This window comes from Monodon monoceros, unplaced genomic scaffold (genome assembly GCF_005190385.1).
Source record: "Monodon monoceros isolate NGI ecotype Baffin Bay Population unplaced genomic scaffold, NGI_Narwhal_1 Super_Scaffold_2, whole genome shotgun sequence".
In the NCBI taxonomy this organism is placed as follows: Eukaryota; Metazoa; Chordata; class Mammalia; order Artiodactyla; family Monodontidae; genus Monodon; species Monodon monoceros.
The window spans coordinates 14,310,665-14,334,893 of NW_021703776.1; the positions used below are offsets into that span (position 1 = coordinate 14,310,665).

The following is a 24,229-nucleotide window of genomic DNA, read 5'->3' on the forward strand; positions in this document are numbered from 1 at the left end:
AGTGATTGTATATTTTTCTATTTTCTCTGATCCTTTTAAAGTAAAAATACTTTTTATGCATTAGAATTAAAACCTTGTCTCCTTTAAAATTGGGAAGCTGTTTTTTTGTTTGTTTCTGTGCTTACAATTCACTTCAGCTTCCATGAAACTAGTTCTTTTGAAAACCAAATAGAGGTTCCCATTTGGAAACAAAACAAGAGCAACCAGATACAAGAAAGATGAAATCTAATTTAGATAGTCTCCTTGGTTGAGACTATCTAAATTAGATATTAGAGCAGATCTCTTTAGCCCAAGTACCTGGCCCTCCTCTTGGAGTTTGGGAGCTATTTCTGCGTCGGGAAAGCATAGAAAGGCAAGATGGAAAAACTGCAAATCTCTGAAAGTTCTGTGTGGCTGATTTCACCGCAGGGCCTCCTGTGGTTTCCAGCTTCTCAGCAACTTCCTTTCCCAACTCGCCCTGGGCTGCCCTGGCCTGGGAGATGCAGAGACGGGAGGGCGGTGGTGGTGAGGGTGACAGCGTGAGTGGCAGGAGGGCGCTGGTGTGGCTGGTTCTCAGGCTTCTTTTGTTCGTGTGCTCTGTCGAATGTGGTTGATTCGTGGAAAATGCTCAAAGTCAAACCGGCCCCTGCTGGTTGGGACTGTGCAAGGGGTAGATGGGGTGTCACAAGGAAATAAGAACAGTTAAACCACAACCAACTTTGCTCACTTTCAAAGAGTCACAGCTAATGGAAAGAAAACATCGCTTTACACAGGCACGTAATTGCTATCAAACATACTCTAGGCTGTGGCTTAGGGTTCCCCATTATTTCTGTATGCAGTTCCTCCAATTAGCTCCTATGTGAGTTGGGAAACTTACGCCCAGAATATTCAGATGCTGCTTCTCTGTCCACGCTCAGGACTCTGTTCTGGAGGAAAGAGCAGACAGGACTCCTTGCAGCACTAAGATAATCCCTGACATTCCACCAACCACCCATGCTCTTCCATGATCTGTGATTTACCGAGGCTGGTACTTCTTGGTTTCATTTTCTGTGTAGACAGGGTGACATAAGACTCGATCCCCTAAACCCAGTCGCATGAACAGATGTGATGTGCTTTTTCCCTCACAAGAACAGAGATATGGAGGCCCTGATCTCACCCATGCAATTGAGTGTCATATACTGAGTCACATAAGTCCCCCGAATGGGACAAAATGACTTCAGAGTCATCCTGAGCAAGGCTTAATAGAAGCACTAACATCAGATAAGAGTGTGATGGGTGAATGAGCCAAGGGCTGCTCAGCAACGTGAGCATGGACAGCAGGTGTCCCACCTCCACCCCACCCAGCAGGGGTCCAAGCCCTGGACTCCATCCGTCCAGTCCCAGAAGGAAGCATGGCTCTATGGCTAAGCTCAATGCTTTAGCTCTCACAGTCTGACCTTACAGCACATTCAAGTCACATCCTTCATTCTTCCTGGTCTCTGCTCTGAGAGCCAACATCTGGGGGGACCTTGCTCATCTAGGAGGACTGGCCACATCCTACTGGTCCAACCCAGTGTGTTGGGGAGAGCTCCTTCTCAGCTTAAAGGCACACAGGTCACATTAGTGGTCATGGTGTAGATGGGGGTCCACTCCCGAGACAGGATGTTCTCATTGTGATGACACCACTGAATTCTTGAGGCTTTAGTCCAAAGCCAGACCCTGGAGCTCTCCCTCCCCCTTTCTCCATGGATGAAGCTCCCCCTGGTTAGGCCCCGGCCTCCCAGGGAGCCTCCAGCTGCACTTCGGTCCTGTGGCCCATTCTTAGACCAAGCATGGATGGAGTTGATCTGATCTGCATAAATGGTCAGTTTCCATCCAAACCAACACCATTTCCATCATACACAGTTGAGTATTTCTTGAATGACACAATGAATAATGAAAGAAAACTGATAGACATGCTGCCTTCCCATGAAGCATTGCGTTGAATATTCCTGTTTAACAAAAATAGCTCACAATATAATTGAGCTCATTTTAATTCAAACTAGCTAAACACAAGGGAAAATGATTTCATACAGTGGGTTCAAAGAAGAGTAATCAGACTATTTTAAATCATACTTCTGAGAGAACGATTCAATTTCTGGTGACTTTTTACATGTATTCGCAATCCCTCATGTTCCCCTTTTGTAATTCCAACACTTTAGGCCAAATACATAATGCAAAACAGGAAAAATAAAACCGATCATTTTGATATGTTGGATTTTATTACCTTTTAAAATTGTACAAATAGTGCATGTGCATGAGTTAAAAAAACACAAGGGAAATGTAGGGAGTTAAAAAAGAAAGACAAAAGAAATCCAAGACATGAAACAAAAAAACTCCATTCTGCAAGTCAAAATAAAAAGATATTTTGCATACTAAAAAAGTGTTATTCCAATATATTAAGAAGTCTTTTGATCAGAAACACAGCACAAGACTTCCTGCAACTATTCTTTGACAGATCAGACTCAAGTCTCACTGAATACAGGATGGATCATGACATTATCTTACCAGCCACGGGCAGGTGATTAAATATATGTGGAGATGGTACCATGTCTGTGAGGTATTACAATCAATAAATTCTTTATTAGCCATTCAGTAACGTCAGCAGTGGATGTCACCATTTCAACCTTCAAAAGGGAGACCCCCAGTTTCAGTGCTTTTTTCCCTCTGGTGACGTTCAGTGAAGGTTTTTCACACTTAGAAAAAGAGAGAACACAGAAATATTTGAGATGTAGTGTAAAAAGGCAAAATGCTACATTTTGCTCTATGTATTTACAACAAAGTCTACATACTAAAGATAGGCTGTGTTACAGACACTTGAAAGACCATGCGTGAGGCCACCCAAGAATTTATTTTAAAGCATTTTAGAAAAGGACGTCCTTATTCACATGCTCATATTTTTGTCCTATGTCTGAAGACTGTTGTAGAAAAAGGGGCCGGAGCATGCTGGGTACCACTGATGCAGGGCGGGGCCTCCGTTTGCTGCGACTCTGGCCACCTCTGGCTGCCTTTTATTTTTTTAAATAAAATTTTTAATTTTATTTCATTATTTTTTTAAGTTGAGATATAATTGACATATAACATTTTATTAGTTTAAGTTACACTACCTAATGATTCTATATTTGTATACATTGTGAAATCATCACAGTAAGTCTATTAACATCCCTCACTATACATAGTTACGGATTATTTTTTTTTCTTGTGATGGGAACTTTTAAAATCTACTCTCTTTTCCCTTCTGTGGTTAAATAATTAAGCAGGGTTGCTGCTTCTATAATTGCCTGTATGTTTATTTGCTCATATTTCTGAGGTTGAAATGTTTCCTTTGATGATTTGAAGGGAATGAACAACGTGCCCTGACCTGGAGGTACATCGGGCCCGACTGCTGTGACTGGACCCCATGTGTCATCTCAGAAGCTCCAGAAACGTCCATCCGGTGCGGGACCAGAGGAGATCCTGGTACCACACGGAACGCCTGAGTCCCAGCTCTGCCCCTGCCAGCTGTGCGACCTTGGACCAGTCACTCAGCCTCAGTCTCACCCGCCTCCGTGTAAGTGGAGACAATGACAGTACCAGCCTCCCAGAACTGCTGCCCTCGCCACCCTCAGAAGTTAGGGTTTGTAATTAAACAAAGTCTGACACGGAGACATTCTGGCTACATAAACAAAAAGGAACTAAGTCGTCCTTATTTAGAAATTTGGGACTCTGAGGTATTTCTCATCCTTCGCAAATTCATACCTTGAAAAGGTTAAGAGATTTTACATCATAAAATGTGCCTGACAAATTCATGTACTCAGTACATGTATAATGTATAATCACACACATAATCTTTGAATTTTACTTTGAATCTACTCAAAGAAAGGCTCCGTATTTAACCACTTCATTATTACAGTTTCCTTTTCGAAGACTTACTTTGTTAAAAGTCTTACTCATAGTTCTAAAAGTGGTTTTTCACTGTCCTGCTTTTCTTCAGCTTCATTTTCAGATCCTAGATGGTAGGGAAGGGGAAGGAGAAAAAGTACCGCATTCGATTACAGTAACAAATGGTTTCTTGAAAATTATAATCTACGAGCATAAAATTTTAAATGAGGGATACATATGTTTAAGCCACAGGAGATTCAAGTTAACAAAACTGTAAAATAGTTTTACTTTATATCTTGTAGGAGGAAAACCTTTCAAATAGGACCTATCGCAAGCACCGATCTGTCAAAATGGATTTCACGTATGTCCTAAAAATATTCATATGGACCAAGAACTATTATGCACTGCTCCTCCTCTTGTGCTTCTTTGCTGAAAAGCTTACCTGTTTTTCTAGTGCAAGTATCTTTGGGTATTAATAATTTAATCTACGTATTTTGAAAAATAGCTGTATTCAGTGAGTGAGAGAGCAGTGAGGGATTCCAATGTACAGGCAAAGCTGATGTCACCACTGTGCGCTGTTGCCAGCGACCACGGTTACAACCATTCTGGGTCAATGTTGCGTGAGCCTTCTACTATTCTTGAATGTGACCCAGTCATTCCACTCTGGGATGATATCCTTAGGATATCTCCCTGAGGAAATAACATTTTTTTTCCATTATGAAGACTTTTCCTCTAAAAATGAGAAGAAAAATCTAATGTCTGAGAGTAGAAGAAAAGTTAAGTAATTATTATATTTCCATGAAATATCTTCCATCCACTTAAAAACTGTGTTTATACAGTATACAACAACATGGGAAATGCATACGCTATAAAGTAAAAGCAAATATGTAATGAGAAATATAGTGTAAGATCAGATTTGATAAAAATTTTAAAAACTTGATATACTTGTACAAATCAGTAAGACTAGAAATAAATGACCAGGTGACTTATGTACATTTCTGGATATTCCAAAATTTCTACAATAAACTTAAAGTGACTTTATAATTTTTAAAACAGGGTATAAATAACACAGACAGTACGGCCAACAATTATGTAAATTACACAAAAGTAGAAGGAAACAAACTGAACTGTCAATACTAATGCGCTGAATAGTTTGAAGGAGCGTGATCTTTCATTTTTGTTCTTTTCACACATTTTTATAACAATTACGCATTCCTATCATAATCAGGGAAGGGAACTAAAGAGAGTGGTGAGGAGACCAAGGGAACAGGTTAGAATGTTACCTACTCACCTGCAAAAGCAGCCAGCCTCACTGTTGCTTTACTCTTAGCAGATAATACACTTCAAAAAGGGCACTTCCACCGGAGGGAAAGTGGGGGGAGAGGGGTGAATTGGGAGATTGGGATGGACATCTACACTACTACTATATATAAAATAGATAACTAATAAGGACCTACTGTATAGCACAGGGAACTCTACTCAATACTCTGTAATGACCTATATGGGAAAAGAATCTAAAAAAAGAGTGGATATATGCATATGCATAACTGATTCACTTTGCTGTACACCTGAAACTAACACAACACTGTACATCAACTATACCCCAATAAAAAGTTTTTTAAAAGGGCACTTTTTTCTTCGAGAACGTCTGCCTGGATTATAGCCAAGAACAAATCTGGTACAGAAGAATGAATGCCTGAGAATCTTAAGAAAAGTTTTGAGTCCCATACCTCAACCTCATAAATGTCATGTCGTTCAGGTTAAGTCTGTGGTAAAACAAATACATAAAGATATAGTGGTTGGGAGGCTTCACTTCCCAGCTTATTAAACTGCTGGAAATCTTAGAGACACTGGAGCGGTTTAACTGCCATGTCACTTTGAAAGGAGTCTAAGGAAAGTGGTCATACCGAGCCTTCCTGTTTACGGGCTCACTTTCCACCTGTCAGGGTAATGGCACTCAAGCCACAATGAGCTGACGTGGCTTGGAACTATTTGCGAGTCCTAAATAAAGTCAAACTTTAAATTAAAACATAATAATGCACATGCTTTCCGTAATTTAAAAGTGAATGCTAGCAAGGTGTTCTGGCTATTGTTGAATAAGGAGTTCAACAAATCTTCTCCTTGAAAAGCGACTCTAAAACTGGACTAGACGAACCAGACAGCAAGTTCAGTGTTGGGGAAATGACCAAAGGCTTACAACTATGTGAGAAGTGCTTGAAAAATTGCAGAATTGCGGGAACAACCATGTTGCTCTTTCCTTTAGCTGCCCCCATTCTTCCCCCACCTCCCATCACCCAGCTCCAGAGTATGGCAGGCTGTGAGGACTGCCGGCAAACTTACATGGTTGAAGGAGCTCATTTAATCTGGGGTGAGAAGTGATGCAATGGTGAAATGACAGACTTGGTGGTATGTGAGCACAGGGGCCAGAGCCTCTGCTGGTTTGAGGTGATGGTCATGGCTGCAGCACGCATATGTTTGGCTGAAGCTGTGTGCATACACAACGGAAACCCAAGAGAACCCACGCTATAGCCTAAAAACCATGAGGCTGTGAGCATATGCAGAGGTGGTGTGAAAATGTTCAGCAAAAGAAGACTCAAAAAGCTGAAAAAGCTTTTTGAAGAAGACTCAAAAAGACCTGAAATTTGAATGTGCTATCCAATACATACAAATATCCATTTGGCCGAGGATGAAAGTCTTAATCAAGGTGACTGACCACAAAGGCTGTCTAATCATTGGCTACCACTAAGCTATGTAGACACAGGGGTGACCCCTAGGAAGCCAGGCTTAAAAATAAAAGATTTAAAACAACAACAACTGAAGAGACACAGCCACACACCGTAGGGGACATAATTTCACAGACTTAGCCCACACCAGCATGCATGGTGTCAAATTCAAATTTCAATGCCTTACTCAGCCATAAAAAGGAACGAAACTGGCTCATTTGTAGAGACGTGGATGCATCTAGAGACTGTCATACAGAGTGAAGTAAGTCAGAAAGAGAAAAACAAATATCGTATATTAACGCATACATGTGGAACCTAGAAAAATGGTACAGATGAACCGGTTTGCAGGGCAGAAATTGAGACACAGAGGTAGAGAACAAACGTATGGGCACCAAGGGGGGAAAGCGGCTGGGGGTGGTGGTGGTGGTGTGATGAATTTGGGAGATTGGGATTGACATGTATACCCTGATGTGTATAAAACTGATGACTAATAAGGACCTGCTGCTGTACAAAAAAAATAATAAAGTTAAATTTAAAAAAAAAAGAAAAGATGTTTCAAAAACTCCAGAAAACTCATCTAACATACAAAAATGGCCCATAATTTATAAAGGTAAACTAGTATTTAAATGTTAAATTCCATTTTATTTTAATGACTTTTATTTTTTTATTTTTTTAGACCTCAGGCAGTTTATTTTACTAACTAGTTTTTTTCAAATGTACTAATAAAACTACATTTTGCAGTGTATATATATATATATATATATACACACATGTTTAACACAAATAGACTTATAGTTTATATACTCTTCTGCAAGTTGACTTTTTTTACTTAATATATAGTGGACATCTTTTCATATTAGTTTATAAACCTCAGCCTCCTTTTAACAGCCTCATAGGATTTATGAAAAGGATGTACCATAAGTTATTTAAATGTTTTGCCTCTTTTAGGTGTTCCCAGGCTTGGGTTTCATTTTGCTCTGCTTTACTTTATAAACAATACTGCACTGAACATCCTTGCCCACAGATCCTTGTGCGGTGTGGCCACACCCATTTTAGAAGGCACACACACACACAAAAATTTCAATGCCTTCATCTAGATTTGTTTAGCACAGATGATAGTATGCAATGCGCTATTCTTCATTTTAAGTCAGTCTTTCAATGATTCAAGAGGTGACAAATTACCTTTTCTCCAGCATCACAACTGGTTCATTTAAATTGTCTGAGCACAGAACAACCTCAGCCCAATCATCTGACAAAGGACTCTGCTCCCTCATTCTTTCCATTTAATACACAGGCAAACAGGATATGGCTAAACCAACAAGCAAATCTGTAAAACAAACCACCTTTATATCCTTTAAAAGTACATCCACTAAAATGTGCTAATTTTCCAAAGCTCTGTGATTCTAAAATTCAAGCCATTCCTTTACAAGGAAAAATGCTAACATTTAAATTTCTGGTGCCTCCAATTTCTTTCTTTCTCTCTTCATTCATTCCTTCAACGGTTCTAAGTTTACTATGTGCCAGGCACTATATTAGGTGCTAGAGAAAGACAAGAAAAGGCAAGGCAGGCCTCAGACACCCTCTTATTGATAGGGACCAATTAGCACTGTTTAAGGGCAAAAAGCTTATAACTTCTGCTGCTAGAAGACTATTTAATATTTGTCTGCTGACCTCATAAGAAAGCTTTATTTTAAAATAAAATCTTCTTTTCTAGGCACATTAATTCCAATAATAGTTTTCAATCTTAATTCTTTCCTGAATTGAACATTCAGACAATGAAAATTTAATACAACAAAGTAAGTCACTTTGAACACTCCTCTGCCCACTACTAATCTGGGCTTTGTCTTATACAATGCAGCCACCCAGTGGAACGCTGACAGGGGTGTTTTTGTTTAGCTTCATAATTCAATGAAATGGTAATGCTTCCAACTGCCACTAGGTGGTGGTAAAAGTCAAAGAAGGAAGCCAATGGCTTGCTGGATGAAAAATGCCTGAGGTATTCCTCCCATTTTTATCCTGTTGTTCTGAATTTCTAATTAAAAAAATACACTGGGGCTGAGAAATTTTATTAGTCTTAGAAAAAAAGTTATACAAAAGCATGAACTGTAATGCAAACTTTTTTTTTGAAAGAATGAGTCCTGTGACATACAAAAATCTCAAGGAAATCATCCTTATAATGAGGTAATGAAAGTTTAATACTTATTCTAGTTTCTGCTGGCTGAGAAATAGCTTTTCTGCTAATTCATATCTTTATTTCATCTAACTCTATGATTTTGTGTTTTATATTGCTTTTAAATCTAACACCAACAGTCCAGAATATCAAGTTACTTCGAGTTTCCCTAATATCCTATGTCCCATTGTTGTGCCTTTGATATTCACGTGGCTCTTTCTGCCTGGAGTCTGTTTTTACTCTAGTGTGTGTGTGTGTGTGTGTGTGTGTGTGTGTGTGTGTTTAAAATATTTACGAAATGTAATGTGGGGAATAAAACAACGTAGTCTCTAACCCAAGTTTATATCCCAGTAATAGAAACAGGCCAAGTCACTGCCAAAGACAGTGCAGTCAACCCAGGATGACAGGGTTGTGGGAGAGATCTTACAGAACCGAGACAAAAGACCCTCTACCTAGGACTGCTGGGAGCCAGGGGGAGGGTGGGAGTGGGGAGAAGCCTTCTGCGCGTGTGAGTGGAAACTAGGACTGCAGAGGGTAATGTCAAAGATAGAACAAGCAAGATGGCTTGAGGGTTTTAGTGTATTTTCAGAAAGCTAAGAACAGCACACAAGGAGCATGAGAAGAGAGCTTGGATCACTGGGTAAGGGTGGACACAGAGGTGCTTTCTGTCAGCCTAAGGGATCCAATGACTTTTTTAATCCTTTGCGTCGCCGAAGGCTTTCAAGCAAGGAAATAACGTGATCAATTTTGCATATTCATTAATACTGAGAGGCTGTATATTAGCTATGATCAGGGACTCTAGCCCTGGAGCTGGGGTTCAAATCCTCCACCTTCTTACTCTTTGTGTGATGCTGGACAAACTACCTCACTTCTCTGTGTCTCAACTTGCTCATTTCTGAAACAGGGATAATGAGACTTTTACCTCACAGAGTGGTTATGAAGAACCTTTAGAACAATGCAATTGTTCTATTTAACATGGAATTCTAGTGGCTGGTTGGGAGAAGGCAACTGAGGAGGGGGCTGTTGCAGAAACTGAGATGAGAAATGCTGGGGACTTCCCTGGCGGTCTAGTGGTTAAGACTCCGCGCTTCCAATGGAGGGGGCGCCAGTTCCAGCCCTGGTCAGGGAGCTAAGATCTTACATGCCGTGCAGCGCGGCCAAAAAAAAAGGAAATGAGAAATGCTGAACTGAGGCTACAGATATGATAAGTGTGCAATTTAAATGAAATCAAGGAGGCAGAAACAAAGAGGATCAAAACGGCGTGGTGAACGATGGGCCGGGAGCCACAGGTAAGGGGCAGAGTCCCCAGTGAGGCTCTGGTTTCTGACTTGGGCAACTGGGTAGGCAGTGCTGCTACTTTCAGACATGGGGGATTGTGGAGGAAGGTCAGTTAGGGATGACAGATAACAGAGCATAGAGACCCTCCCCCCGGCCACACATCAGGTCTAAGGCCCTCTACCACGTTTATTTTCACATCTCTGCATCTCATCATGGGTCGCACATCAAGACCACGTCTTAGTTATATTCACAATCTAAATGCCCGGTATGTTAAATGTTTGCTAAGCATATTGAGAAGTAGAGGGGGTAGTGAGGGGGAGAGGGGGACCAAGTTCTGAATGATGGACAGAGACGCAAATGATAATCAAATTTTGTACCTGCTTCGGATTCAGGAGGAGAATAAAACTGACCATCAGAAAGACCACCAGGTATCAGTGCTGCCCTCTCCGAGGCATCCTGAACTATCAGGAGTCCTGGAAGATAAGAAATTCAGATACTGGGAATGATGTCAGTGTTCTGGTAGCTTAGTGGCCAGGTTAATCACAATAAAATGGTGTTACTATTACATTTTTTAAAAAACTCTTAGCAGGAAGGGTACTCTGAAAATCTTTCAACCAAAAACAAAGTGTTATTAATAAACTATGAACCAGTACAATAAGGACAGGTTTCAACTAGTTAAAAAAAAATCCTTCATGTTACTCATGGGATTCTTTGGCTCTGTATTTATAGCATCTTTCCCTTTGGAAATACCTACTTCCCTATAGAAATCAACAACATCAAAACCAAAGCACAAAGCCAAACAAAAAACCTGGTCACGCTTTACATCTGTGTCTGGTTAGAGAAATGGCAGACGTAAAGCATCAAAGCACTAGCCCATGATGAGAGAGGCCGTCGACAATGAGTTCTTCTGGCTGAAGCTGAGTTAGCACCGAGATAAAGCTAGAGGAAGCACCGGGCCAAACAGCAGGTGCCAGGTATGCATGTAATACATGCTACAGTGAACATAAATGCTGTTTTCAATTTTTTCATTAATTATATGTTCTGCTTTATTAGTTACTTTGAATTTGGTTTAATCACATAGGCATGCAAGCCTCAGTCACATTAACAGTTGATAATGCTTTCAAGAAAGTTCAGTTTGATGTTTATATACAACTTTTTATTTTTTATTTTTGGCTGTGCCATGCGGCAGGGGGATCTTAGTTCCCCAACCAGGGATCGAACCTGTGCCCCCTGCAGTGGACACGCAGAGTGCTAGCCACCGGACCACCAGGGAAGTCCTCTATTTACAACTTTTTAAAAAGTGGCTTCCGTTAGCTTTATTTGTTCCCTTTTCACAATACATTTTCATAAAGGAACAGAGGGCACAGAATAGAAGACGGATCTTGGTCTGATTAATGTGTTTTAAAAGCTACACTTGAAATTATAATTCTTTTCTTCTAGATTTCTTCTTTGTATATAAGCTTTTGAAAAATAAAACCACTTGCAAGGTTATCTTCCCTTCTGCTGTATCTTGAGGTTACAATCATGCTTAACTTTCTATAAGACACAAGAATTTTTTTTTTCCTATTAGGCAGGGCAAATCCAGCCAGATGACTGACAGAGCATAAAAATAGCATGTCTTGAAACTTCCCGGGTCTCTGCATTGAACTTTGATTATATCACCTCTAAGAGGGCAGGTGGGATGTGCAGGCTTTCACTAAGGCCATCATGCAGAGGAGAATTCCAGCCCCATAGTTCATCCTAAAGTTCAATCAATCATTTGGATTTCCCAGTGAATATTCAGTGATGCTCAAAGCCACACAGGGAGATTATAACAGCTTTGACAGGACTCATGACTACATAACGTCAGCTCTCACCCTGCTCCTCAGAACAGGACTGGAAAGCCTGAGATGGGTGAACATTTCCAGCTGGCTAACTCCCTCCTCTCCATCTCCATCAGCAACCCATAAAACCGTCCCCCTGTAGGCACTCAGCTGTTATTCACACTGTGGCCCATTCAAAGGCACCACCTGTGGGATGGACAGCAATGGGAGGCTCTGGAAAATTGAGGACTTCTATGTAGAATTGCTATCTCGGCACAAAATGCTTCGTGTCCTCCGGCTATTATCGACAGGGAGAAAAGGTCAACCTGTCCAAGGAGAAGGAGCTGTTCGCTGTTGTTGCTGCTGGAATGTCTTTTCCACCAGTGTTCACACTTCCTTCCGGGGAAGCCTGGCCTAAGAGCTGGAGTGAGGAGCCACACCCTGTCCCTGTCTTTTCATCCAACCCTTCCCTCGATGTCTCCTGCAGCCCTGCAGGGTGGAGACATGCGATCTGCCTAACTGCACCCAGAGCTGCATGCAAAGCCAGATCTCTGAACCCTCCTACACTGTTGGTGGGAATGTAAATTGTTCCAGCCGCTATGGAGAACAGTATGGAGTACACTTAAAAAACTAAAAATTAAGCTATTGTATGATCCAGCAATTCCACTCCTGGGAAAACCGTAATTCGAAAAGATACATACACCCCAATGTTCACTGCAGCACTATTTACAATAACCAGGACGTGGAATCAACCTAAATGTCCATGGACAGAGGAATGGATAAGGAAAATGTGGTACATATATACAATGGAATATTACTCAGCCATAAAAAGGAATGAAATAATGCCATTTGCAGCAACATGCATGGACCTAGAGATTATCATACTAAGTGAAGTAAGTCAGACAAAGACCAATATCATGATACCACTTATATGTGGAATCTAAAAGTGATACAAATAAACTTATTTACAAAAGGGACACAGACTCACAGACTTAGAAAACGAACGTATAGTTACCAAAGGGGAAAGGTGGGGGGAGGGATAAATTAGGAGGTTGGAATTAACATAGACACACTACTATATATAAAACAGATAATCAACAAGGACCTACTGTACAGCCCAGGGAACTCTACTCAGTACTCTGTAATAACCTATCTGGAAAAGAATAGATATATGTATATGTATAACTAAATCACTTTGCTGTACAGCTGAAACTCACACAACACTGTAAATCAACTCTATTCCAATATAAATAAAAATTAAAACAAACAAACAAAGACAGACCTCTGCAGCCCCTCCTCCCAGCCTGGCCAGTCTCAGGAGGGGAATTTGGAGAGAAACTTACGGTTTTCTTCTTCTGCCTCTTGAGGTAACACCTTGAAATCCAGGAACCATGTCTCGATCCAGGCAAGGATGAAGGAAATGATGGGCAGCACGTAGCCGAAAGCCCCTTGAGAGAAAAGCTGGAAGAACAGACGTGACCAGGAGAGAGAAACGCAGTTACCATGAGCTCACCCTGGAGAACGCAGCTGTGTCAGTACAGATGGTCATGGCACAGAAAAAGCGGAAAGCCATACCTTTGAGAGGATCACTTTTGCTAGTAAAAAGGCACTGGTCACTGCTGTCGTCAACTGAAAGACACATAATCCAGAAGCGTTCAAATTCGATGTTTTACACTCTGAAGGCACCTTCCTCAAGCAAGAGACCCATCTGAGCCAGGAGCAGGTAATGCCGGAAAGGGTCTGTCTCACCCAGCTCCCTCCCATGTCACTCTATCCCCTAAACCAGACAGGGGCAAAGTGGGCTTCCACGTGGCACACGAGCCCTGACCGGCAGCTTGAGGTTTCCCTTCACCCACACGCTGTGTGTTGGGAAACTCTGTTTTGTCCACTAGAGGGTACAACATGCAAAGATGCTATCGGCATAGGAGAAAGGACCAGTGAAATAGAGGCAAGGCTCCTCCACGGCTAGGGAAGCCCAGAGACAATCCCACAGCACCTGGGGTTTGTCTCTCCATCCTTCAACTAATATTTGTAGCAATATGAAACCTGACCAAAGTGAGTGCCAACGGCAGCCATGACTGACAAAACGGAGGTTGGAGGTTGGGGAACATCAGGCATCATGCTTAGTGTTGACGAAGTTGCAGAGTTAGTTTTGTCGGCAAAACAAAACATACACACACACAGCAGACACACACACACACACCAGCCAGACACACACATACACACACACACAACACGGGAGGGGAGGCATCTTACATTCTGATACTAATTAACTTTACAGGCTGACACTAAGTGCTCTTCAGGTACCAGCAGACTCCTTCCAGCTGCCTGGCCCCCTCTCTGTAAATGCTTTTTAAAACGAGAATCAAAAACAATAAAATGGGGCTTCCCTGGTGGCGCAGTGGTTGAGGGTCCGCCTGCCGATGCAGGGGACACGGGTTCATGCCCTGGTCTGGGAAGATCCCACATGCCGCGGAGCGGCTGGGCCCGTGAGCCACGGCCACTGAGCCTGTGCGTCCGGAGCCTGTGCTCCGCAACGGGAGAGGCCACAGCAGTGAGAGGCCCGCGTACCGCAAAAAAAAAAAAAAAAACCAACAACAATAAAATGGATGTGCTAAATCCGACCTGTCCCTTTGATCATTTCAAAGAAAAGGTTGAAGAAACTCTCTTAAAACTCTCATTGCACGTCAACCACTTTCCTGAAACAAACACTGAGACAGATTGTCTGACAAATACCAGTGCACATCATGGAGACTGGAATAGAACGGCCCAAATTGGGGCTGCTGCAGACGGTGGGTAAGGGATAACCATCACAGCCGTTTGGTATCGGCAACAGCGTACACAGTAAAGGGAGTCAAGTCTGGCTGAAACTGTCAGCCCTCATCCATGAACCGTGAGCTTGGGACTCAACGGATGGTCTGACAGCAGCCCTGGGATTCTGTGGATGCTCAGAAGAGATGGCCCAGGCAGACACGGCCCCTGGGGGACTCCCCGTTAGGACAGCGCACAACCCCGTGCCCAGCTGGACAAGCCCATGCCGGTCCCACACAGACTGAGGTCTCACCTTCCAGAAGCAGGACGGCAGGTTGGTCCTGCCCATGTCTCTCCAGTCTGAGGACTTCAACACCCCCCATATACCTGCCTTGTTAGAGCTCTCAACAAAGTGACTGTTTAGAAGTCCATGGAAACAGGGAAAATAATTCAGGCAGAACTGCTTGTAATTCTCTCAATCAATAAATATTTATTGAGGGTGAAGAGCTTGTGCCAAAGCTCTGGGCTGAAGGCCAGGAAACAGAGGTGAGTTAAAAACTGGCACTGTCTTCAAGAAGCCCGAAGGCAACCATAAAAAGGGAGCTTTCCCCTTTAAGACTGGAGCGAGGGGGATAACACAGCGAGGAAGGCAGTGATCAAAATAAGCTGAGAGCAAGTCGTGAAAAATCACCAAGCAGTTTCAACCTGAGAGGAAACTGTGCAAATCGCTTCGTGACAGAGGGACGGAGCTCATCTCTCGTTTGCATAATAAGGTAGAGGGTGGGCTGATGCTTGGACCACAATCACGGGTGGGCCCCTAGATTCCTCACTTGTCTCAGTCTCCATAGCGACAAGGCTAGTTACTCATTACCTTTGGAAAGAAGCCCCGGAGAATGAAACCTACTGAGGTGTGGAGGATGGGGACTCAGGAAAAGCAAGTGGAATTCAACCCAGATGGAATCCACATCTGCCCCCAGCTCAGCCCTCTTGTGAGCAGGCCCCAGCCACCAAAATCGGAGGGGAGGGACCACTCACCAGGCGTACTCACCGCTATGGCCCACCAATGGCGCAGTCTGCACACGGCATATGCAAGTATTAACACTTTAAATCGAAAAACTGCCAAAAGCTGTATTAAAAAGAAAAGACAAGATACGTTTTAAGGAATATACACAAAGGTAAAGTCATTGGGTTTCAGGAAGAACCCACCAAAGTGTCTTCATTATTCTGATTTAGCTGAAAACTGTCACAGATGGGTACTGGTCTACAGACCAGCGTTTGGGATCCTCTGCTCTAGAATTTATGGAACACTGCCCAAAGAGGGATTCAAATTAACTTCCCATTATCAACAAAAGAATATATAGTTAGATGTTTATTTTTCCTTTCTATTTGAGTCCATATATATATATTCTGAAATCCTTTTAAGGTTGGAGAAAATGCTTTGAAAGTTTCCACTCCAGTACCTTTTCACTCCAAGTACAAATACTGACTTTTTGGAAGATACCAGATTCTTAGTGATGTCCACTGCAAAGCTGTGAGTTACTGGGGTGTTGGGAGAGTTCTGCTATCCCAGGACCTGCCCTCTGATTTTTCAGGGTGGTTCAGGGACTTTTGTGAAACCTTTCATGTGCATTATTATCCCATGTAATCCCCCAGCCCAGCAATCCCGCGAGTCAACTGTCATTAAGATGGATAGAAAAATTGTCCAAGGCCACATAACTCTTAGTGAGGAAGCCATGATTTGAACCCTGGTAGCTTGACTCCAAAGACCAGGCGCTTATCCACTATGCCTTAGCTGTCTCAGTAATTCTACTAAGGAATAAACACGGAATAAATCTTTACTAATTTTACTTGGAAAACATACTTATTCTGAGTAGGGAGAAGTCAGGTGGCTCTGGAGCAATGCCTCAGGGTAGGGGGTCTGCCCAAAGTTCCTCACTAATCACAACTGCTGAAAGGCTGGAGGCTGACAACTTCTTTGCTGACACTGGCTGGGTGACCTCACTGAAGATCCTTTCACGTAAATGAACTTTGCAGTTGTTTTTGTTTTAATTTCCTCCTTTCATTAAAAATGTGTTTTCTAATAATCTGCTAACCATTTAGTTTCTCTATGTATCCTACCCCTATCTCTGCATTCTGGACTTGGCAAAAGTATAAATCTTTATTCCTCTATCTCAAAGTGTCCCAGATCCCAAGGTTTCCTGGAGGCTGTGTCCATTTCCAGGGCCAGGCATGACAGTCTTTCCAAGCTGAGCCAATAGGTCCCACCTATTTGTCCAATATCATTAACTCCCTAAGCAGAGTTCAGACAATCCTTGGAGATCTGGCCAGTGGATTAACTTGGCTTCCCGGTAAGTCCTGGCTCAGACTATGTTAAGATAAATTCAACAGGGGAAATAAAAGGAAAAAGAGAAGTCCATTTTGTTATTCCATGTCAATAGTTTTACAGGAAAAAATTATCAAGAGATTTGGGATCTCACATGCTCTGCCACCAAGTTCAGTGACCTGGGGTAGGTCAAGACACTGAACCATGAGACTCAATTTCTTCCTCTGGAAAAGGAGATTAAATTATATCAGTGGTTTTCCAAATATTCTGTAGCAGCCAAACACTTTTTCAAAACAATCTTATTGGAACCCTAACATACCGTACAGATAAAAATGGAATTACTCAGATTGCAAGAGGGTGATGACATGAACCCTGATCTCTATTTACTGGGAACCCCATCTCTTTCCTCACACATACTTCTGCAGTGAGTGTGGGAAAAAGAAAATAAAACAAGACTTTTTAGAGTAGTATGAAAACCACTAGAAAATATAATCAGTAATACTCTTCATCCAAAACTAATGATGATAATAAACGTGATTGCAGGTGAGTCTCTGAGCTCCTAGGACATACCTATCATTGGGCTTAAGTGTTTTCCAGGTAGTATTTCATTTACTTTTCAGAACGATGATGATCTCATTTCACATATGAGGAAACTCAAGTTTAGACCTAATATATTCAAAGATATACAATGAGTGATAGTGTTGTGAATCAAACCCAGGTTTTTCTGACTTCAAGGGTCTTATCCGTTGTGCACACAGCTTCTAAAGATAGTGAGTAAAGTAGTTAAAATGAATTTAGGGGGGATTCTTTATGAATTTTAATTGCCTATATCGTGTCTAACACAATGTTAGAATCTGACTGACTTACACTATCACCTGTAAAGGGATACCGTGAGATGTATTAAACCCAACCAAAGTCACAGTGTGTCCTGGAAAGATACTGCCTCATCTACAGATAACTGCATCTATATAATTCTACAACTGACTAGTTTTGCCCAAGATTATCAATATATCACTTTTCTCAAAAACTCCTATTATGGAAAAATGAAACAGAATTATTTTTAAAAATATACACAGAAATCTATTTCAAGACAGAAAAGGAATGGCATTTTCATGTGTTATTACGTAAACAGGTGCATTTTCCTTTCAGTGATTAGGGTCTGTCAGTGGCTTCTATCTCAGCCATTTTAAAGAATAAAGGAAAATCAGAATGGCTTCTTCTGCTATGCTCCCGTATTTCTCATTAATCTTTTTTTTCCTTGAGATGACCAGGCAATTTCTTAGAAAGAGAGAGAGACAGAGAGAGAGAGACAGAGAGGGCGCACTGGATGGTCCGAGAAAAAGGAAAAAGGAAAGATAATGTTTAAAAGAGGAAAAAAGAATGGAATAGAATCTGAGATCTACTGACAGGAAATTTGCCTTTTGGTTAGTTTCATCATGTCCAAAATGAAACCTACAACAGAGAATACTTACAAATATATCAAAATAAGAAGAGTAGTAGTCATACTGCACCACCTCTTTTTCTAACGTGTTCTCAATACCTCCATTCACCTGGGAAGGAGAGGAAGAGGTAAAAATGAGGGGAGTTATGTGTGAAAATAATACAAGAGAACATACAAGTAAGGTTTTGCATACACTTTTCTGCCTTCTCCTAACCCAGAAATGTTAAAATATGGGAGAAAAGAATGCTCATAATTCGAATAGAAAAATGCTGAAGCGCATTTCCCACTTGAATTCTGAATTCATTTGTTCAACAAATATATAATGACGAACAATAACGTTTTTTGTAGTTCATATTTTGGTAAACTGAAATGTTAAATGTGAAAACTAATTTTTTTTCTCCTGTAAGATAAAGTCTTCAATCACACAAACATATATTTTTATTATTTTTTTAACATCTTTACTGGAGTATAATTGCTTTACAATGTTGTGTTAGTTGCTGCTGTATAACAAAGTGAATCAGTTATACATATACATATGTTCCCATATCTCTTCCCTCTTGCGTCTCCCTCCCTCCCACCCTCCCTATCCCACACCTCTAGGTGGTCACAAAGCACCGAGCTGATCTCCCTGTGCTATGTGGCTGCTTCCCACTAGCTATCTATTTTACATTCGGTAGTGTACATATGTCCACGCCACTCTCTCACTTCGTCCCAGCTTACCCTTCCCCCTCCCCGTGTCCTCAAGTCCATTCTCTACGTCTGTGTCTTCACTCCTGTCCTGCCCCTAGGTTCTTCAGAACCATTTTTTTAAAAATTCTATATATATGCGTTAGCGTACGGTATTTGTTTTTCTCTTTCTGACTTATTTCATTCTGTATGACAGACTCTTGGTCCATCCACCTCATTACAAATAAGTCAATTTCGTTTTTTATGGCTGAGTAATATTCCATTGTATATACAAAACATATTTTTAAAGAAGAAAATTAACATTTATCCAGGGCTCCCCTCACTTTCTGACCACTGTACTATTTTAAGTCTTGGAAGGTCAAGTGGTCCCCTGATCTCTTAGCACATATCCATGACGACAGTTATCATGACACAGGACAGAAGTGTAAAAAAATCTCCTGGTTGCTCCTATTTGCTCCTAGCACTTTAAAATTCTGCACTCTTATCAACTTATATGTATATATATATTTTAACTTGAACAGATAACAAAATAAGGACCAGATTAGACCTATGTGAGAAAGTTATAGATGAAGAAAATTAAAGCTAATACGATAAATTTTCTGTCCTCTCCCAATTCTCCTATTAAGATGAATTTTAAATGATCAAGTTCAAAATTCTGCATATCAAACTATATAGAATACTAATCAAGGAAGGGAATGTATGCGTGGAAGCGAATGCAGCGTTCTAAGCAGACCCTCTATAAGGCGAGGGCCCGTGGATTAGCTGTTAATAGGGAACATGATGTACAACAGTAAATTCAGGGTTCTGATCTGGAGCACAGACATCGCTGGTCCTGGCAAACCAGTGCAGCTGGTTTGAGAAGGACAAATTAGAGGGCAATTAACCCAAGACCTGAGTGAAAGAAAAAAGGGGGAAAAAATCAATAAGGAATACCTTTGCAAGGTTTGCTAATTGGTCAAATTAGAATAAAAGTTGCCATAAGGAAAGGATTCTCTTGGCTTAGATACCTTTTCAAGTACAGTTGACCCTTAAGCAACAGGGGTTTGGACTGCACGGGTCCACTTACACATGGATATTTTGCAATAGTAAATACTACAGTACTACATGGTCCATGGTTGGTTGAATCCGTGGTTGTGGAGGAACCTCGGATACGGAGGGCTGGCTACAGATTATACAAAGATTACTGTCCCCCTCCCCCGCATGCTGGGGTCAAGGGTCAACTGTACTTGTTATGAAAATGGGGTATACCATAAACACTATTCTGTACTTTAAATCCCTTAAGGAGGCTTAGACATCTGTGTAATTTGCGCAGGTTGCCTACAGACCTGCCTGACTATAGGTAGACCTTTACAAATGAATAGAATTGAAAACCTGGGAGCAAGGAGAATTAAAAGCCAACCGACCATCTAGTCTCACTGCTCTGTCTCTTCAGACTGAGGAAACTTACCAATATCCAACATATTTTTTAAAAAGATTATTCCAAGTAGCCTATGGCAAAGAGGAGTTCTCTACCACATAGAAGTTACCCCTCCTGGCTGAGAGAACAGGAATTAAAGCTGCTCATAGCAGTTCAATAACTAGCCAGTAGAAAAGGGTTCTCTTCGGTATCCATATACTTTAAGAGACCCTGATTTCATGTTGCCTTTAAATATAGAAATCTAAAATCTACATTTCTAGCCCATCTTGTACTCTAAATTATTTCAAAATCTTCGTCATCTCTAGCACAAGATGTCCCAGATTCATCTTTAGTTTCACATGGAACCCCTTCCCAATCAGAGTTCTGCCAAAGCTGGTAACTGTTATTCTAGGCTCCATCCTTAGAAATCTTAGAGTCACCTTTGGATACTGGGGGTGATAAAATCAGCCTATCAACAAATCGTCTGATATTTCTTCCTTTAGTATGTCTCTCAAGTTAGCTGCTCCTTTTCTACTCCTACCGCCTTCCACGGGGCTCCTTCAGCAGTTTCTGAGTTACGTTCTTACGGTCAGTCTGCCCGGAACTTATCCTGATCTGCAAACCACGGCCATTATCTTGATCCATTCACCAAATACCTGTTGAGCACCTAGTGAATGCCAAGTACTGTTCTAAACACAGGAAATACTCCAGTAAACAAAACAATATATCTGCCTTTACGGACCTTCCATGCTAGCAAGTGGAGATAGAGACACATAAGAAAATCAGTGCTACAAAGAGGACAGAAGCAGGACAATGTGATGGAATAATAGTTGACTCCTTTGGGTTGGGTGGTCATGGAAGTCTTCTCTTCGTGGCATTTAAACTGATACCAGCATGCTAAGTTGAAATCTACATCAAGATAAAGGAAATTAACCATTTCATATAGAAGGAACTAGTATCAAAGTCTAAGACAGAAGAGAGCTTGTTCCATTCTGAGAACAGAAGTCTGGCTGATCTGGGTGGGCCAGGAACAGAGGGTGTGGGAAAGGAAGTCTGGGTTGGCTTCTGGGGGGCTTTGCAAGCCAAGTTTCAGCATTTGGACTTTATGCTAAGTGCTCCGGTTAAGTCCATGAAGGGTTTTAAACAGAAAGTAACATCTGATTTATGTTTTTACTTTTAAGAGTCACTGTGGATTCTATCAGGAGAATGGATTTGGGGAGGGCAAGTGTGGAAGCAGGCAAACTGGTCAGGCACAGACAGGGTGCAGCAATTTGGATGAGTAATAATGTTGGTTTGGACGAGGGTGGCAATGGTAGAAATGGAGAGAAGGGATCACATTGTGAGTATACTTTGCTGGCAGATTTGACAGGACTTACTTTTAGATTGGACAGGGGGCATGAGAAATACAAAACAAACAAGCAAATCAATCAAGGATGATTCTTCACCTCTGGCCTGAGCATCAGGGTATTTTTTTTACTGATAAAGAAGTGGGTGTGTGTATGTGTCGTCGGGGAGCAATGTCAAGTTAAGTGTCCAAATCGACATAGCAGGTAGCTCGTGATGTAATGTGGAATGCGAGTCAGTGACCTCTGGAACATCTCAAAACCGTGTTTTTCAATCTGCTCTAGAACCTATCTCAGCTCACAACTGAGGTAAGTCCAACACTTCCATGTAGCTCTTTAAGAATTTCAATTGTTTAGAACCAGGTTACCTAGGCAATTTCATTTCCTAGAGGCACCTTATTTCTAGCCAGGCATCTGCCCTTGTCCCATCCAAAACACACACACACACACCTGCATAAGCACAACAGTCTTGCCTCAGTGCTTCTGTTCACCTCCATCTCGAAACCTCTCCCTATTGGTCCCACCATCCAATCCTAGATCACCCTTCTATCCCCAATTCCACCCTTCAGATAATTCTAACCCACTGAACTCTCCCAGTGAGTTTTTGTTATCGTGGGTCATCACAGTTTAGCTATAGAACATAATGACAGTAGGGTAATAAAATCAGAATCAGAATCAGTAGGATAATAAATACCTGAAACATAAGTGTAACAATAGAGAGAGATTAATAACCAACTTGTTTTTTCTCTTTCTGGGTAGAATTTATTTAGCTAATAGTAAATTACATAATCTATAGTTACATAGAGCTTCATAACTGCCAAGGGGCTGTGGAATATATCTTTTTATTTGCTCCTCACAAGAATTCACAAGGAAGGCAAGACAGGTATTACCTCAGTTAACTGAGAAACCAAGGCTCACAGAACTTACATGGCTTGCCTGAGGCCACAGAGTTGGCCATGACAGCTCTGGGACAAATTAGAAGCATTCTGCCACTTTCTGGTACACCAGTTAGAAAATAAGAAGACAGGCAATAAGCACTGATAAAGGTCTTTCTTGAACCATAATCTCAACCAAAGTGTCAAAAAAAGAAAAAGACAAAGAAATCAGCTGGCCCAAGGTCTTCCAGCAGGAAAATGAACCAAGTTGCTCTTAGGCCGTTCCAGCTCGCCTAGGCCCTGCACACCAGGTTGGTTTGGCGCCAGTCAGCTCCCTGGAGCCAGGAGGAAAAGTGGCTAAGTTGGAAGTCATATATGAAGGCAAAATATTTTGGTTATTGTTATGATTGCATAGAACAGCTGGGTCCCCAAACTCTTTTGAAGGCCTAAGCTCCCTTTATGCTATTTCTTTCCTCTTTTAAAGATCAACAGTAGGAGGCAATATAAGATCATCTGTTACACCTCCTCAGCTAAACTTTAAAGCTCACGTAGCTTTTTGTGGAGCTTGCAACACCTGAATCAGAAGCCTATGTCTTGGCACTCGGTAAACGTATAGTCATGTGAAAATAACAGTGGATCCGAGTGATTAGAGATTTACAGAGACAGACAACAAAAGAAAAAGGGATGGTACAGTGTGTAATGAAAAACCCGGGTCTGGGCTGACAATTCAAAACAAATAGAACTAGAAAGTTAAATGTTTTCTTTTTTTTTAAACAGCCTTGCTAAGAAAGTCATGATATACTGTCTCAAAGATCATATACTCTTTTTACAGATGGGGAAACTGGTAGTCAGTGGAAAAGTGAGGATAGAAACAAATTTCTTAATTGCTAGGTCTGGTGATTTTTCATTTATAAAATGTTGCATATGGATGGAAACAGATTGCTTATGATGAACGAAACTGGGTGCATCCCACTTACTTCACTTCCATTTCAATTTCCTTGAAGCAGTAAGAAAGGAGGGGAGTGAGGAGTGTAATCCCATGACCCACCACGGCCCCATCTCATAGCTTCCCTAACTTAAGTGCACACTCAGTGGTCATATTAGTGGCAAACCAATGAATGCCTCGATTCTGTGCTGTCACTGCAATAATTTTAAGTGTGCTTCCTTAAGACTGCTGCTAAGCTTTCCTGTTAAAAGATGCATTTCTTTTTCATCTCTCATGCTACAGCTGCTGGTTTTGAAAACATATTACTCCTTTAAAATATATCAATTTAAATATAGTCTTTAATGTGTACACATGGAACACATGGCTAAAAGAGACATTTTAAATTACTGTTGTCATATCACTGGCTTTTTTGGTTTGAAACAAAACTAAGGCATACCCACAATGCTAGATTAACAGAAGGAAAAATCTATAAACAGAAACTTAACGGTAGATTTGTGCTGCATATGACCTTGATTCTGGGAAAAATCTATCTTCCTTTGTTTAAATTTTTTTAATTTTCTAATATAAGTATATATCTGCTTTCATGAAGTTTTATTACTCTATTAGAATTTATGATGAAATTAAATGAATCCAATG

At 41.2% G+C, this 24,229-nt stretch overlaps 1 protein-coding gene across 3 annotated transcripts in view; it reads right to left on the reverse strand.

The window, feature by feature from the left end:
* Positions 1–352: 352 nt before the first annotated feature.
* The window catches only part of STARD3NL (STARD3 N-terminal like), a 51,896-nt gene continuing 28,019 nt past the window's right edge, over positions 353–24,229 (reverse strand). The window contains exons 3-10 of one of the 3 annotated variants that reach the window (XR_003795331.1): positions 18,378–18,455; positions 15,631–15,708; positions 13,407–13,460; positions 13,175–13,292; positions 10,407–10,502; positions 3,910–3,985; positions 2,506–2,693; positions 353–905 (exon numbers count right to left, since the gene is read on the reverse strand). Coding sequence is in view for 2 of the 3 variants with exons in the window: in XM_029234259.1 (XP_029090092.1) it covers positions 3,927–3,985; positions 10,407–10,502; positions 13,175–13,292; positions 13,407–13,460; positions 15,631–15,708; positions 18,378–18,455 (483 nt within the window). In the remaining variant the exon portion in view is untranslated. Of the gene's footprint in view, positions 906–2,199; positions 2,694–3,909; positions 3,986–10,406; positions 10,503–13,174; positions 13,293–13,406; positions 13,461–15,630; positions 15,709–18,377; positions 18,456–24,229 lie in introns of those variants that run through there. The other 2 variants (XM_029234259.1, XM_029234260.1) reach the window with 2 other exon arrangements.